At 37.6% G+C, this 14481-nt stretch overlaps 2 protein-coding genes across 2 annotated transcripts; one reads left to right on the plus strand and one right to left on the minus strand.

Moving 5' to 3' along the window:
• Positions 1 to 2358: 2358 nt before the first annotated feature.
• Positions 2359 to 3907, minus strand: LOC105227995 (MIT domain-containing protein 1). The gene is made up of 5 exons (XM_011207590.4): positions 3787 to 3907; positions 3428 to 3675; positions 3094 to 3332; positions 2833 to 3032; positions 2359 to 2773 (listed from the first exon to the last, which is right to left on the minus strand). Exons 2-5 carry the CDS (start codon positions 3555 to 3557, stop codon positions 2620 to 2622), a joined length of 723 nt encoding a protein of 240 aa, XP_011205892.1. The 5' UTR covers positions 3558 to 3675; positions 3787 to 3907; the 3' UTR covers positions 2359 to 2619.
• Positions 3908 to 5889: 1982 nt separating this feature from the next.
• LOC105228034 (phenoloxidase 2) lies at positions 5890 to 8255 on the plus strand. The gene is made up of 4 exons (XM_011207639.4): positions 5890 to 6952; positions 7030 to 7642; positions 7707 to 7924; positions 7992 to 8255. Exons 1-4 carry the CDS (start codon positions 5993 to 5995, stop codon positions 8187 to 8189), a joined length of 1989 nt encoding a protein of 662 aa, XP_011205941.2. The 5' UTR covers positions 5890 to 5992; the 3' UTR covers positions 8190 to 8255.
• The last annotated feature ends 6226 nt before the right edge of the window (positions 8256 to 14481 follow it).

Raw genomic sequence — 14481 nt, forward strand, 5'->3', positions numbered from 1 at the left:
AATAATTCAGTGACGGGGTGTATAATTTACACCATGGGGCACACCGAATCATTAATTTGTCATCATCACCTAACAGTATTTTGGCACACATACTCTACATACATACATATGGTATGTTCACGGGTTATAAGTGCAGTTTGGACAAGTAACAAAATCGAGTAACTACAGCAAAGTGTCGAAAAATTATAATAAACCGTTAGACGTGTTACATCCTGCTGGCTGTGGGTGTTGTGTGAATTAGTTGAATAACGGTATTTATGCAAAAGTATGTCAGCATACAGTTATTTATGCCAACTTCACATACATCTAACATATAATAGGCATAATTTACAATAACAACGCGCCGTAGGTTGGCTTTGGTTTGGAAGTTTAGAAGGTAAAAATAAATAATATTCTATTGTTAGTGGCAAATGGTAGAAATTAATTCTATTACATTAAATAATAATATTGAAAAACGGTTTTTTGAGTTTTGTATGTTGATTTGTTATATTAACAAGCTTTTTCTACTTTCTACAAATATTTGTATAAAATTGCTTAAATCAGAGGTGCCCTTTTAAATTTCTTGAAATCCCTTTAATAGTCCTTACTAAGAGGCATTTCATTAAAAAAAAAATTAAAATTTACATTTACAGAATTTAATGTACTTAATAATCGGCGATTATTTTTTAAAATTTTTGGATTTTCTCGGTCTCCATTGCCTCAATATTCCTAGGTTGAGTATGTTAAGACTGAGTAGAGATACGAAGGAGTATTCCTCTTCAGTAAAGAATGCAGTAGAGAAAGTCCTCCTGCAGTCTTTCGAGTTCTTCGTTTGTAATTGACGATGGTTTGAGGATCATAACATCACTCAAATGTCGGTCGATGGATTTGCTTATCAAACCCTAGTCATTTGATTTCCAGAAAAGCAACTCGAAATGTACTTCCTGTAGTGAATTTTGGTATGCTCAAATATGAAATTTTATTGTGCGTTGGTAAGAGGATTCATGTCACAGATGAAGCCACTGGTTACCAGGATCGCACGTAAGTGCAGTCCATTGTAAAGCCGGATAAAACTCCTCCCCTATCACAAATCTAATTTCTTTATTTATATTTCAACATTTTAACCTGCGTATCTAAAGGTGTGAGACCAGAGTTATTTTAGTCTTGATCTATTAAATACCAACAATCGACAAGAAAGTGTTGAGTGTTGGCCGAATCTTTAGGTCAGCGAACTTAAGAATAGTATCGCCTACTATCGGAGTGGATGATCATCCCTCTAAAGGAGGATGAACTCCAGAGCAGTAGATTTACAGCTAGCTTAATGGCAATCAAATTGTTCCCGACTGTGTACTCCAACTCCAAATTAAATTTTGAATCAAAAGCCTCTATTTTCATCTCAACCCAATAAAACAATAGTTCTCGCTGCAATATATACTAGTTATATAGATAACCGAAAAAACAGATGTAACTGCTGCAACTCTGTTTTGTTTTTGTTGTTATATCGAGTCCTAGGTCTTAATCCTCCTGCACTGTTAAGTACAGACTTTAACTACACAAAGCACCCATTCTTTCAGCCTTTTTATGGTTTAATCAAAAATCCTTGAATCTCAACCCACACATTGATTAATAAACCCCCAGAATCTGATATAAAACAGTGCGCTTTTATGTAGCGCGCATTCGAGCGTGCAATTTATACGACTGAAGCTCTAGCTCTGCTGTTTCATTTCTTCTATTTTAATTTTTTTTTATTTTTAATTTTTAAGAATTGTTGCATCCTTGGAATTCAATTCACTCACGCTGTGCAGTCAAATCCAAGCTCCGGCCGCTGCCACTGCCGCTGCAGCTGTGAGCGCCAAGAAATTTAATCGTGTGCATGCTGGAACACCCAAATAGCTGTCGACGCACTCGAAAAATCTCGTATCTGGTATGACATAAAATATGGTAAGCAGTATAAATGGTCGCACCAAAGCTACGTGCGGGCAGCAGCAGTCGTAACGGCAGCATAAAAGGTCGCTCGCTGCACATTGTTCACTGCCAATATTGCAACACCTCCAGCTGTGCGGCTGTGGTGCGAAATAATACCCGCACACACAGAAAAAGAAAACAAAAAGAACGCAGAAGAATGCAATTTCACCGTTGTCGCAGCCTACATAGTGCTGTCAGCAAGGCAACTTTGGCTTCTGTCGAAGATTTATAGCGATTACGGAACACTTGGCAAGGTCCTATTGTGCCTATGCGGGCTTGTTATATGTATGCAGGAATGTGGGTGCATATTTTACACGCCTGCGCTCCAGAGCTAGCTTTAAAAAGCATTAACTCGCAACTAGTGCATTTCGAGCTATGGCGCCTATGGATTACACAAGAAAACATTTTTTTTTTGCTTTTGCTATAAACTTTTTCTTAATTCAATTCATGGAATTCAATTTTTATTGTTTTAATTTTTAATACATTCGCAGTTATGTATGCATGTATTAACAAAAAATACTTAAACATATTTATTGAAAGTTTAATACAAAAGTTTTTTTTTTATCAAAAAATAAATCCTTATTTCATAAAAAAAATTCACACAAAAATTATTGTAAAAATGTCTGTTAAACGCTTAACGATGAGTCAGTGATTAGTGCAGCACTTTTATCAGTTTCAAGCAATGAAGTTTCTAGTACGCCAAATGTCCACGTCAGTTTGCAAGCATTTGCGAAAATCATAATCACATAAGCCTAGGCTGTATAACGGATTAGTAGCCTTGAAGAAATGCAAACCACGCCCAATCTTTATAATATAACCATTGCTGAGGCTAAAAGTAGTCGGTATGCGATTAGTTTTGTTATATGGTGTATTACAACGGTAACTTACACAATTTTGCGATCATGCAAAGTGTCTTCGAATTTTATGCTTAAAGTTACATTACGTTTTGCCATATCCGCTCTAATCTGCTCCAGCACGTTACTTTGGTTCTCCGGTGCTTTGGTATCAGTCTTTGTGACCACTCTCACATACTTGAGGTGGCGGCAGTTCTTTACCAGCAACTCCAAGAATGTTACAAGATTCTGAAACTGCATGAATATTTAGTTGTTGGGCGCGAGTGCTATTATTTCCATTGCTATTTACACATACTTGATACTTCTCGTACAGATATGGCTCCTCAAGTAGCACCTCTTTTACATCCGCATTGAGGTATTGCCCGAACAGCGACTGATAACTGTTGCCGGTAGAATTGTCGTCTATTGGTTTATTGGTGACCAACTCGCCACGTATGACATGCTTCTGTACGCGGTCCTTAATTTGTTCGGCGCGGTCTATGTACTCCTTAATACGTTCATAAAACACTTTCTTCTTGGCCACATCCGATTCGTCTGTTCAAGAGCAATAACAAAGATATGCAAACACATAGAATTAAATGATTTTGTCCAGAACATTTGCTGAAATGTTTGCGCTTGCTATTCCTTACCACCAACCAGATCCATAAGTATTTGTATGCCATCTTGATACAGATGTTGTGCCTCTAAAATTCGCCCGGCTTGATCACATTGCACAGCGCGCATTAATATATCTTTGGCATTCATTTTGCCCACAAACATGCGTCACAATTACTTTTATTAACGAAATTTTGTTAATTTTTTGACGTAAAATGGCGCTTTTACTTTGTATATGGCCTCCCTAAGGCACAACCAAATTAGTAACACTTATAATTTAAGACTATAACGAAACAAAAAAACAAAACGACACACTCAAAATTTGTAAAAATAAAACTAAACGCTTTAATAAACAATTAAAGCAAACACAAAAAGATTTCGATACAATACTGACAAATGAATTTTTCTTCACTTCTCACTGTTTGATGACAAAGTATTGTTTTTCCCAAAAGAAAATATTGTCAAATATGACATTTGCAATAAACAAACAAAGGACGCTGACAGCTGTTGAGTGTGTCCGCAAGCGTTGCCAGACGAAAAGGAAGTTCTTTGGAGCATAAACTTAACTTGGTTAAGAAGATATAATACTTATTCACTAATAAATTTTTTGATTATAATTAAATTATTGCAAACAGTTGTTGTTGTTGTATCTTAAGCAGTAATAATATACAAAATAAAACAATATAGATTAGTAGTGCAAACGAATAAATCAGTTGTTGTTAAGCAATGCGGTGAAATCACGCGAATTGATTTTCTGATTACTTGGGTAGTGAATATGGCACCACCAAGAAGCATACCTTGCATACTTTTAGGCTTGGCGGAATTAATTCAAAATCTTAATTAGTACATTAATAATTTAGGTAAAGATTAAGTGGTTACATATCAAATTTAATTACAAAACACAAAACCAATTAATTAATTAATTACTCAATTAATAAAATTATATCTTCTTTTATAAATATGTAAATAATTATTGAAATATTAAATTTATATCATATTTGATAAAGTGATAAACAGTATTTAACAATATATCAATTATGTTCGTACATCTGTGGTCTCAATCGTAAGTATTCAAAGACTGTGCTGGGTTGTTGTTGTAGCGTTAGAAACATATTTAAAGTAATTAAGAGGAGTGTTACCGAGTTCACAGCCCTTGACCGGACGAAACTTCGGGTCCGTTCTGATGACGTAGACCCGACTGTCGTTGGAACCTCAAAATTAGTCGTAGTTGTAAATAATTTCTTCCATGTTGGAACCAGCATAAACAAAAACAGAAATCCAACGCAAAATAACTCTTGCCAACCAAACTTTATAAGTCACTTATTATTCCTGTCCTGCTATTTGGTGCAGAGGCATGGCCGATCTGATGAGTCCACGTTACTACTTTTCGAGAGAAAAGTTCTGCGGATGATTTATGGTCATTGCGTACCGCAGTCGATGGAACGATGAGCTGTACAAGATATACGACGACATTGACATTGTTCAGCGAATTAAGAGACAACGGCTAAAGGAAGAACGACTAGCGCGCTGTTGTAAACTCGGCTATAATCTTGTAAGCGGTGTCTATGCCAATAAAGAAGAAGATCTATCCTGGACCCTTTGGGACAGTTCAAATAAACAATTTTATCTTTCAGCCAATCTGGATAATTTCCGATCGAAAATAAACGTTTTGGGAAGTATCTGTGGGCTATCCTATATACAAGACATCGGAAAAGTCAACAAATTTCCAATAATGGAGCAGTGATTGACCAACATTATCTTCTCTGACTTTCTTTGCTCTATGGTACATACATGTGTTTGTCAATCTCACACCGCCCTGCTGCTTGACACAGCTACCGAACATTCTTTTGTATATCCTTGATGTTATACTAACTTTTTTCCTGGAATATAATATTTTCACCACAGAGGTAAATTAAGATTTCATGAGGATGGAAAAAGATATATGAGACACTTATGTTATATTAGCTCGAAACTACAGTTACTTTCCCTTTCCCCCCTTTCAAATTTTTTCCAGCAGTTTTTATATTTCCAAATAATCATTACTAACAGAATAACTTCAAAAGTAATCATATGCTTGCTTTTTGAAAAACAATCTTGGATTCTAGAAATTTCTTTTTAACCAAAACGGGTTGTCTTTATTATAATCACATTATGTTAGATCATCAAAATACAATTTGAATATTCTCTGTGGTATGCCAATGCCTCCTGAAGATAAATTGTTTCGAGTCTTTCGAAGTTTTCTAAGCTCTTATCAGCTCAGCCATTGCATGGGAGACTCTAATGCAATTTATTGTATTATATATTTCTGTTTTCCAAGTCAAAACTGCAAAACCTCAAACTAAATGCAAGATAACGCTCTAGAATTTCACTAAAAATGCATTTGGCATAGCGAATTTCATATGAGACCTTGAAACCGCAATTTTTTATTTTTGGAAACCCACAAACATTTTTGGATATCCAAAATTTGCATATAAATGCGTTTACTTTCACACGGTCAGCGCAGTTTTAAACTAGATTTTATAATCGAAAGTGCAACGATTCGCATAAAAGAGTACCGACTTCCCGAACTCGATTGCTAAGGTTCTGCCAGTGCACCCAGTATGGGCGACAAGTATAATCTCCTGTTACTCTTCGATCGTCCACATGAACCCGTGTTCATGGAAAAAGGGCGGGGAGTAGTGTTTGATGTGCCCAAGAAATTTCTCACCGATCGTTACCGAGTTATAGACAATGAAGTGCTGGACCGATTCAGCGAAAGAGCTGAGAGCCTTGTAAATGTACGAGATATTTCCATGCCTGATCTTAGTTTACCATCGAAGTTGTCGCGCAAGGCGCATTTTTCGCTCTGCGTGCCGGCACATCGCATTATGGCGGTGCGTCTGATTGATACGTTCATGAGCGCGCCCACAGTCGCTGAACTGCAGAGTGTTGCGGTTTATGGACACGATCGGCTCAATCCATATCTCTTCAATTATGCGCTTAGCGTGGCTATACTGCACCGCAAGGACACTAAAGGCATGGGTGTGCCCTCTTTGATACAGAGTTTCCCCAACAAGTTTGTCGACCGGCAAATTTTTCGACATTTACGCGAGGAATGCACAATCGTACCCGAAGGTTCGCGCATGGCAATTCTAATACCACACGATTATACAGCATCGGAAGATGAGCCAGAGCATCGTTTGTGGTATTTTCGTGAGGATTTTGGTGTGAACTTATATCATTGGCACCGGTATTTGATGTATCCATTCGAGGCGAGCGAACGCAGTGTTGTGTATAAGGCGCGTCGCGGTGAGCTCTTCTACTACATGTATCAGCAGATCTTAGCCAGATACAATGTAGAGCGCTTGGGTAATAATTTGAAACGCGTGGAACCCTTAATGGACTTACGTGAATATATTAAGGAAGGCTACTTTCCTAAAATGGAGTCGGCTCCACGTTTTGACAATACCAAACTTTCGGATGTGCGTCGCCATCAAGACCAACTGATTATGGATATTGAAGATTTGGAACAATGGAGCGAACGCATAAAGGAAGCTATCACAAAAGGTTTTGTTTTAGATGTAAGTGAAATGAACGTCCAAGCTCTCAACTCACTTATATAAATTCACAAATATTTTGATTTTTTTAACGTCCACAGGAGAGCGAAAAGCACATACCCCTCAATATCGATGAGCTTGGCAATATAATTGAGTCGTCCATGGCTTCGCCAAACCGCAACCTTTATGGTGATCTTCATAATATGGGCCATCTCTTCATCGCCTATGCTCACGATCCGTCACATCGTCATTTGGAGTCGTTTGGTGTTGTTGGTGATCTTGCTACAGCAATGCGCGATCCTGCCTTCTATAGATGGCACGCCTATCTCGATAGTATTTTTCAGCAACATAAAGCTCAGCTCCTACCCTACATCGTTGCGGAGCTGCGCTACGAAGGCTTCTCTTTAACATCAGTGGAAGTCACAGCTGAGGATGTGCGCGAACCCAATATTTTGCAAACTTTTTGGCAGGAATCCGATATTGATCTATCACGTGGCATGGATTTCGCGCCACGTGGTAATATTTTTGCGCGCTTCAAGCATCTACAACATGCGCCCTTCACCTATACAATCAAGGTGACTAATGAGAGCACCACAAAACGCTTTGGCCTGGTACGCATCTTCCTCGGTCCCAAGTTCGATGAGCAAGATCAGACTATGACTTTCAATGAACAACGCTTGTTGATGATCGAATTGGATAAATTTGTGGTAGCACGTGAGTAAATTTGTAGAAGAAGAGCAATGTAGATGTAAATACGTACAGCTCTAAACTCTTTCAGTACAACCCGATGAAAATGTTATACGTCGTCGCTCCACTGAATCAAGCCTTACGATACCCGTTGAGCGCACATTCCGAGATCCAGCAGTGGCTCGTGTGTCTAACGAAACTATGCAACATGCTTGTGGCTGGCCTCATCATATGCTCATACCGAAGGGTTCAACCAACGGTTTGCAGTGTGAGCTCGTCGTTATGGTAACAAATTACGAGCAGGAGAGCGTAAGTGTCGTCGGTCCACTTAGAACTCAAGTTTTCTTATGAATTTAATATATTATTTTTTTTTTAGGTTGAAGAAGAGCCCATCAGTGGTGCTGACTCCTGTGGTAACCATCATCTCTTACAATACGATCAACGTGCCTTGGGCTATCCATTCGATCGCCAGTCTCGTCTGGGTGCCGAGCGCCTTGCTGACTTTCTCACACCGAATATGATTGTTGCTGATGTAGTCATACGTCACGTAGATCGCACGGAACACTGTTGTTGAGCCGAGTTCGTGTATCGCATATTAAAATTTTATATATTTTCGTACAATTAAATATATTTAAGAAAATGTTTATTGTCTGTTTAATGTTCTGATCTGGTAGATTATATTGTGAAGTGATAGTTGGCAGATAGTATTTTTGTATTGAGGGTTTTGTCGCAAATAGGGTCTTGAAGCTTCTAACCAAAATATTGGATAATATTTTAAAGCAAAGAATTGCCTCACTCAATTTTCGGTTTCCGAAAATTACGATGGAATCGCGTTGGTTGGACATAATTTTATAAGAATGCGTCAGGTATGCTCTCGAATAATTTGAACAAAGTACTAATGGCTCCAAGGGAAACCTGTCCATATTATTTTCCCGATTTCCTAGCTTATACTATCAATTTAAAGGCACAAATGTCTCATGAAATATTTTGGTAAACTCTTGGATTCTGACACTACTTAGCTTTTAAGTCTTTGATCCTGCGTTAGAATAAAGTTCATCACAATTTTACAAAGGATAAGGTGTTATGAGAGTCAAAAAGGTGGACGGTTCGACGGTTAGGCCGAATAAACTCTAAAGGACAGTCATTTGATTCCTTTAATATACTAACTTCAAGATTATTGTTACCGATATCGAAACCCGTTTGTAAGTTCTGAATATCCAAGCTTCCCTTTTTATTTGAGAGGTGGACTATCTGGTATATTTTGAGGAGTCTACAGGTCACTGATGAGTTTTAAGAGAAATTTAATTTTCATGTTGCAAATATTCGCAAAATATTGAAATTTTCGAAGGACGATCGGAATTAGAAAAATTTTCAATAATTTTGGGTATTGATTTGGGCGTGTTTTTAATGCATGGTCTTCAAATGGTCAGTAGCGTATCGAAATCACTCGACTAAAACTCAAATACTGCGATACAAATCCATATAGACCCACTTAAATTGAGTAAAAAGCCTGCGGACATATTGAAACCTGAACAGACCCTGCCCGCAACTCTCAAAATGTTTACATTTTCAAAGGACGATCGGAGCGGGTTTTTAAATCATGGTCTACAAATGGTCAGCACTCGACTGAAACTCAAATACTGCGAAATTTTCGAAGGCCGATCGGAATTAGAAGAATTGCCTATTTTTTCGATATTGATCTGGTCGGGTTTTCAATGCATGGTCTTCAAATCGAAAGTACTCGTGCAAAATCAATCTAGACTCTCTCAAACTGACTAAAAACCCAGCAGACGTATCGAACCTAAATAAACCCAGCCCGAGCATCCAATATCGCTCGGATACTCCAAATAACTCAGCCTCTAAAAAGGAAATGAAAACTACATAGGCATATCAGAAGTACAAGTAAGAGTGCTTTGGTGTAACACTCTTTCGACATATAGCTTTAAAAAAAAGAAAAATTCAATCGAAATAGCGTGTGAAGCCAGCAAATAAAGAAAGCGAGAACAAACTCCGGTTCACTAAATTTACATAATCGATGGCATGCGTTGAACTACGCCTGCGAGCGAGGCTACAATGTGAAATTCTTCTTGTCGGAGAGGGAACAATTCAATTATCCGCTTGCTGTACTCCAATGCGCCAGCAATAATCGTATAACCGTACACGCTTAGTAAATAACAGGGTGCCAGTGTGTCACTTTAAAGGGATTAGTGATGTTCAATTTCGGTTTATGCATTGGCAAACTCAATTTGTAGCGTCACACTTTCGGCCAAAATAGCAAAAGGAAAGGGGAAAATAGTACAGACCAAGTGATTGTCAGCGCGTAGAGTTAAAAAGTGCAGAGGACCGGCAGGTTCTGGCTGGGTTTTGGCTTTGAAATAGTGTGTGTCTCTGGGTAGATAACTTAAAATGTTAATAAAATTGAAAGGATTTCAAATACATATACCAATTTAAAGATGATGATTGCTTATATGCCGTCGCTCAATTGATTAGCTGAATTGGTGAGGTGTGAGTATGGTGGGTGTAGTGGTATTATTACAAGCCGAGTCGAATTGAAATGACTTAATTTTGCTGGTAGGCGGTATAATAGTCGTGCCCCCTCAGCTATTGCTTGGACTGTTTGATAATATTATGTTTGGGATTGCATAAATTGCTTAAAGTTTCGTTGGTATGAATATTAGGAAGATATACAAGTTATAGTATCAAACTATATGTGGGGAGTTTAATGTCTAAAGGATTATAGTAGCAAATTTGATTGGCTATAATATTGGAAGGCATTTGGTTAGTCAGAAATAGGAAGGCTTGTTATTAAATCTCGAGACTAAACCTAAGCGATTAACTTTGTTGACGTCTAAGAAGCCATACTATACAGCGATGTCATTCGAGAACAAATTCAACTAAATCTGAATTTTTTTAAGTAGGGAGTGGAAAGGACTAAATAATACTCGGACTTTACATAATGACCATCGTGAACCAGAAAATCAGACTATATTCTGCCATGGTAAGATTTAATAGCCACTTCCGGGTTAGGATACCCTCTAGACGTAAATAGAGAAGAGGTTTAGAAGGAGAAGATGATGCAGCCTCTATCTACGGGTACAAAATAGACTGCAGGTGTATACTTCGATGATCTCCAAATCATTCTCTATATCCAAGTAGCAAACTCAGCCAGCACCTTCCAAACGGAAGTACTAAGTATAGAGAGAGCTTGTGGTACTCTATTGAATAACTATGGGGGATACAAAAAGCAACTATGTATATACACGGATATTCAGGCAGCACTGCTGGCCTTAAATCTTTAGCACAAACCAGACACAGAATACTTGTAACACATCAGACATCAAATTTTGAATGCTTGTGTACAGAGCCCGAAGTGACAGAACTCCTACTTACTTTATGTTAAGTTAGGTGAACATACATACATGGTATGTTATAATATACGTATGATATTCTTTAATAGTAATGGACGATGACTACTGTTTTTGGTAGTTACCAACCTGGTTGTGTTTGCATAACCCTTAGCCATTACCGGTTTTGAAAATCCTACTGCCTATGGTCACAAGTTTCTCTTAAAGCAAATTTTTCAACTTGAAGACCACTCGTTATTATCATATATCCTCCTTCCTATTACAAGGTCCAATGTTTCACAATACAGGTCTGAATTAAGGGTTGGGTGTAGGTGAGCAGCTCATCCTCCTTTTGCGCCGGCTCTCCGCGAGTCGATCACAACGATCTTCGCTTGAACTTGACCTGTGTGACCAATTTTTCATCACTCTTAATATTCTGCTTTAGAAATAATATAGATCAATTGGACCGTAGATGGAAATCGGTTCATGAGGTTTTTTTGTGTTAACTCGTGTGATACCAAGCATCGATCTTCTTTTTGTATCCCGCCTTATTTAAGTGATTGCATACGGTTATTACAGTATCAGAAGTATAAACACGATTCGCATTTTTAGCTGCCAGATTTTCTGGTTCGCAGTAATCGGAAATAAAGCGCAAAATATTTAATTATTCATCAATATTTATTTTGTCTCCTTCAAAGTAATCCCTAACAGGTGTAACACTCTTTTCCCAACGATTTTTCTAGTCCTCAGTATCCTTTTCATAAGCATTTTTCGGGATCGCCTTCAACTCCTGCAGCGTATTTGGTTTGTATTTCCGCACGACTGAAAACGGGTTCCACGGAGCAAAAATTTCAGTTTGTGGAATAAGAAAAAATCACACGGAACCAAATCTCGATGCGATGATGCATTATTATCGTGTAAAAGCTATGATTTGTTCTTCCAAAATTCTGGCCATTTTCGACGGTTTTTCTCACACAAACGCCTCAATATGGCCAAATAAAATTCCTTATTGGCCTGTCTCTCTCTCTCCGGAACAAATCATGATGCACCAAATCACCAATAACAAAAAAGCAATGAGCATCACTCTGATTTTTGAGCGGATTTGCGTGTGGTTTTGTTTCGGCTCATTTTTTTCCACCATTCCGATGAATGTTGACTTGTTTGCATGTCCAACTCATAAACCCATTTCTCATCGGCAGTTTGAACTGCTCTCCATGAATGTGAGAACGGAATTCAAGCATGTCCAAAGAGACCTGCGTACGGTACTCTTTTTAAAAAAAATTCAGCTTTATGGAGCAAGAACCCGTTTCATACCCAAAATGTCCACCAAAATCATTCCAAGAAACTCGCAAGAGATGTCGAGCTCTCTTGTCATCTCTCTAACACTTCTCCGACGGTTTTCAAGCACCATGTCCTTCACTTTTTTAATATTTTCATGAGTAGAAGGGGTCGAAGGTCGTCCTGAACGAGGTATGTATTCAACGATCTCTCGACCGTCTTTGAAGGCTTTGTACATCTCGTATAAATAATTATACTTTCCCTTTACTTTTTTGTCACAATGTATAGATATATTTTATAGGATCTCCGAAGTTTTCTTTTGGTGCTACTTTTCCACGTGGAAAATTTAATATACCCCGTTCAGGGTATTAAAAATACAAACACTCTTCAAATGGTCAAACGATTGACAGATATATTGTCTTTTTTTTCCTTACACTCAAAACATATATGTGCATGTGTGTGTGCCTAGGATAAAAAGCATTTTCTACGCAAAGAGCTTTATTATTATTTTATTTTTTATTTTTTCATTGCTAACGGCATTATTTTTTTTAAGTCCTTGCTACTTTTCATGTTTGGTAAACAAGCGACGCCACTTGTAATCGATATACTGGCATACACAATTACATGTGTGTGAGTGCAGTATGTGTGCGTATATAAGCTCATGTGTGTTATAAAAAAAAAGTATACAGTTGTTATTGCCCTTTTCACCGAATTTATTTAATGTATTTATCGGCTTAGTACTTGATATATAGCCCCAGCAATATTTTTTATTATTGCCTACACTTGTCACTACATAGACATTAGGGAGGCCAAGTCGCCTTTCTTCAAGCGATTGTAAATAGTCCCAGTTGCATTGAATGGCAGAGGCTAAATACACACAGACTTACTATACAAACATCCATACATATACATAAATACGTACATAAATACACTCACACATACATACCCCATACATTTATAGATGAAAAAGTATCATTGTTGTATGTATGACACACTCAAGCGAGCCTTTGGGTGAGAAATGTAATGCTGTGACGATGCTCTTGGGAGTTACGACTAGTTATGTACGTATGTGTGTGTGTATGTATGTGTTTCTTTATAAGTGGTTATCTAATAAAAAAAGACCGCAAACGAAACTTAATTGCAATTTTGTTATTTGTCAAGTGCTTACGACTTAATACGCACACACACACATACATATGTATATCCTAAGGATTGTGTGTTGCCCCAGCCTTGGCTTCTTGATGCTTTCTAAGGGCATTGATTGCGGGAATAACTGTTTTCTTCGCCTATTTACTTTTCGAAATTCGATATTTTTGTACAAATAAGTCGGATTTTTTTCTAAAAGCAGTCGAATCTACATTTTTTAGACATTCTTCGAGCACTTTGATATAAGTGTTTTCTTTTATTTACGATGGCTGCAGATGTAGTTCAGTGAGAACATTTATAAATAGCTTGCATGTGATAATATCCACATGTGCATTAAAAATCAGAGTTGGAATCTTTACAATACCGTTAATTTATGCACATATATTTTGATGGAGGAAGTAAATAAGCCATGTTGCAATGATATTTCCATGGGAGCTTAATGCTAACTTGAAAGAGCGGACATAAAGCATCAGAAAATTCAGAGATGAGTTCAGTAACCACAACCATTAAAAGAGCAAAGTCTCTAATCGTCTCTACAACTTCCAATATATATCGTTAGATATTTGGGTTTGGTCTTGGTATCACGTTGTCAAGACCACTCCAAAAAGTAATATAACAAAATATTCGAGGCGATGCGATGCTGAGGGCCTTAGTTTCAAATCTTTCTAAAGATTATCAAAACAATTTTAGACGTTCTTTTCATGTTTTTGGTGTTGTTTGCGTAAGCAGAATGTACATAGATAAGGTTTTCATCTTTAAGGTTATGAGGCTCAAGGTATGCTTTATCTCTCTCATATGTAGCATCTATCAGTAGGGATGACGTGATTTAATCACATGATGTCACGTCTAAACGTGGTCATCATGCGATTTAGCGCCTCTATATGTTTTTTTCTGGGGGTATGTTAAATGAAAAGTTTACACCAATCAATCTACAAAGCTAAAGGAGTTAGAAGGCAACATTTGCGCACTCTAGCCGAAATTCCAGTCGAAATGCTGCAACAGGTCATTAAAAATATCCATAAATGGGGTGAGTTATATGGTTATATGGGTATGATTATACGAAGACCGTAGAGAGTCGATTCAGCGCCGTTCGCAGCA

The sequence above is a fragment of the Bactrocera dorsalis genome, chromosome 5, assembly GCF_023373825.1.
Source record: "Bactrocera dorsalis isolate Fly_Bdor chromosome 5, ASM2337382v1, whole genome shotgun sequence".
Taxonomy (NCBI): Eukaryota; Metazoa; Arthropoda; class Insecta; order Diptera; family Tephritidae; genus Bactrocera; species Bactrocera dorsalis.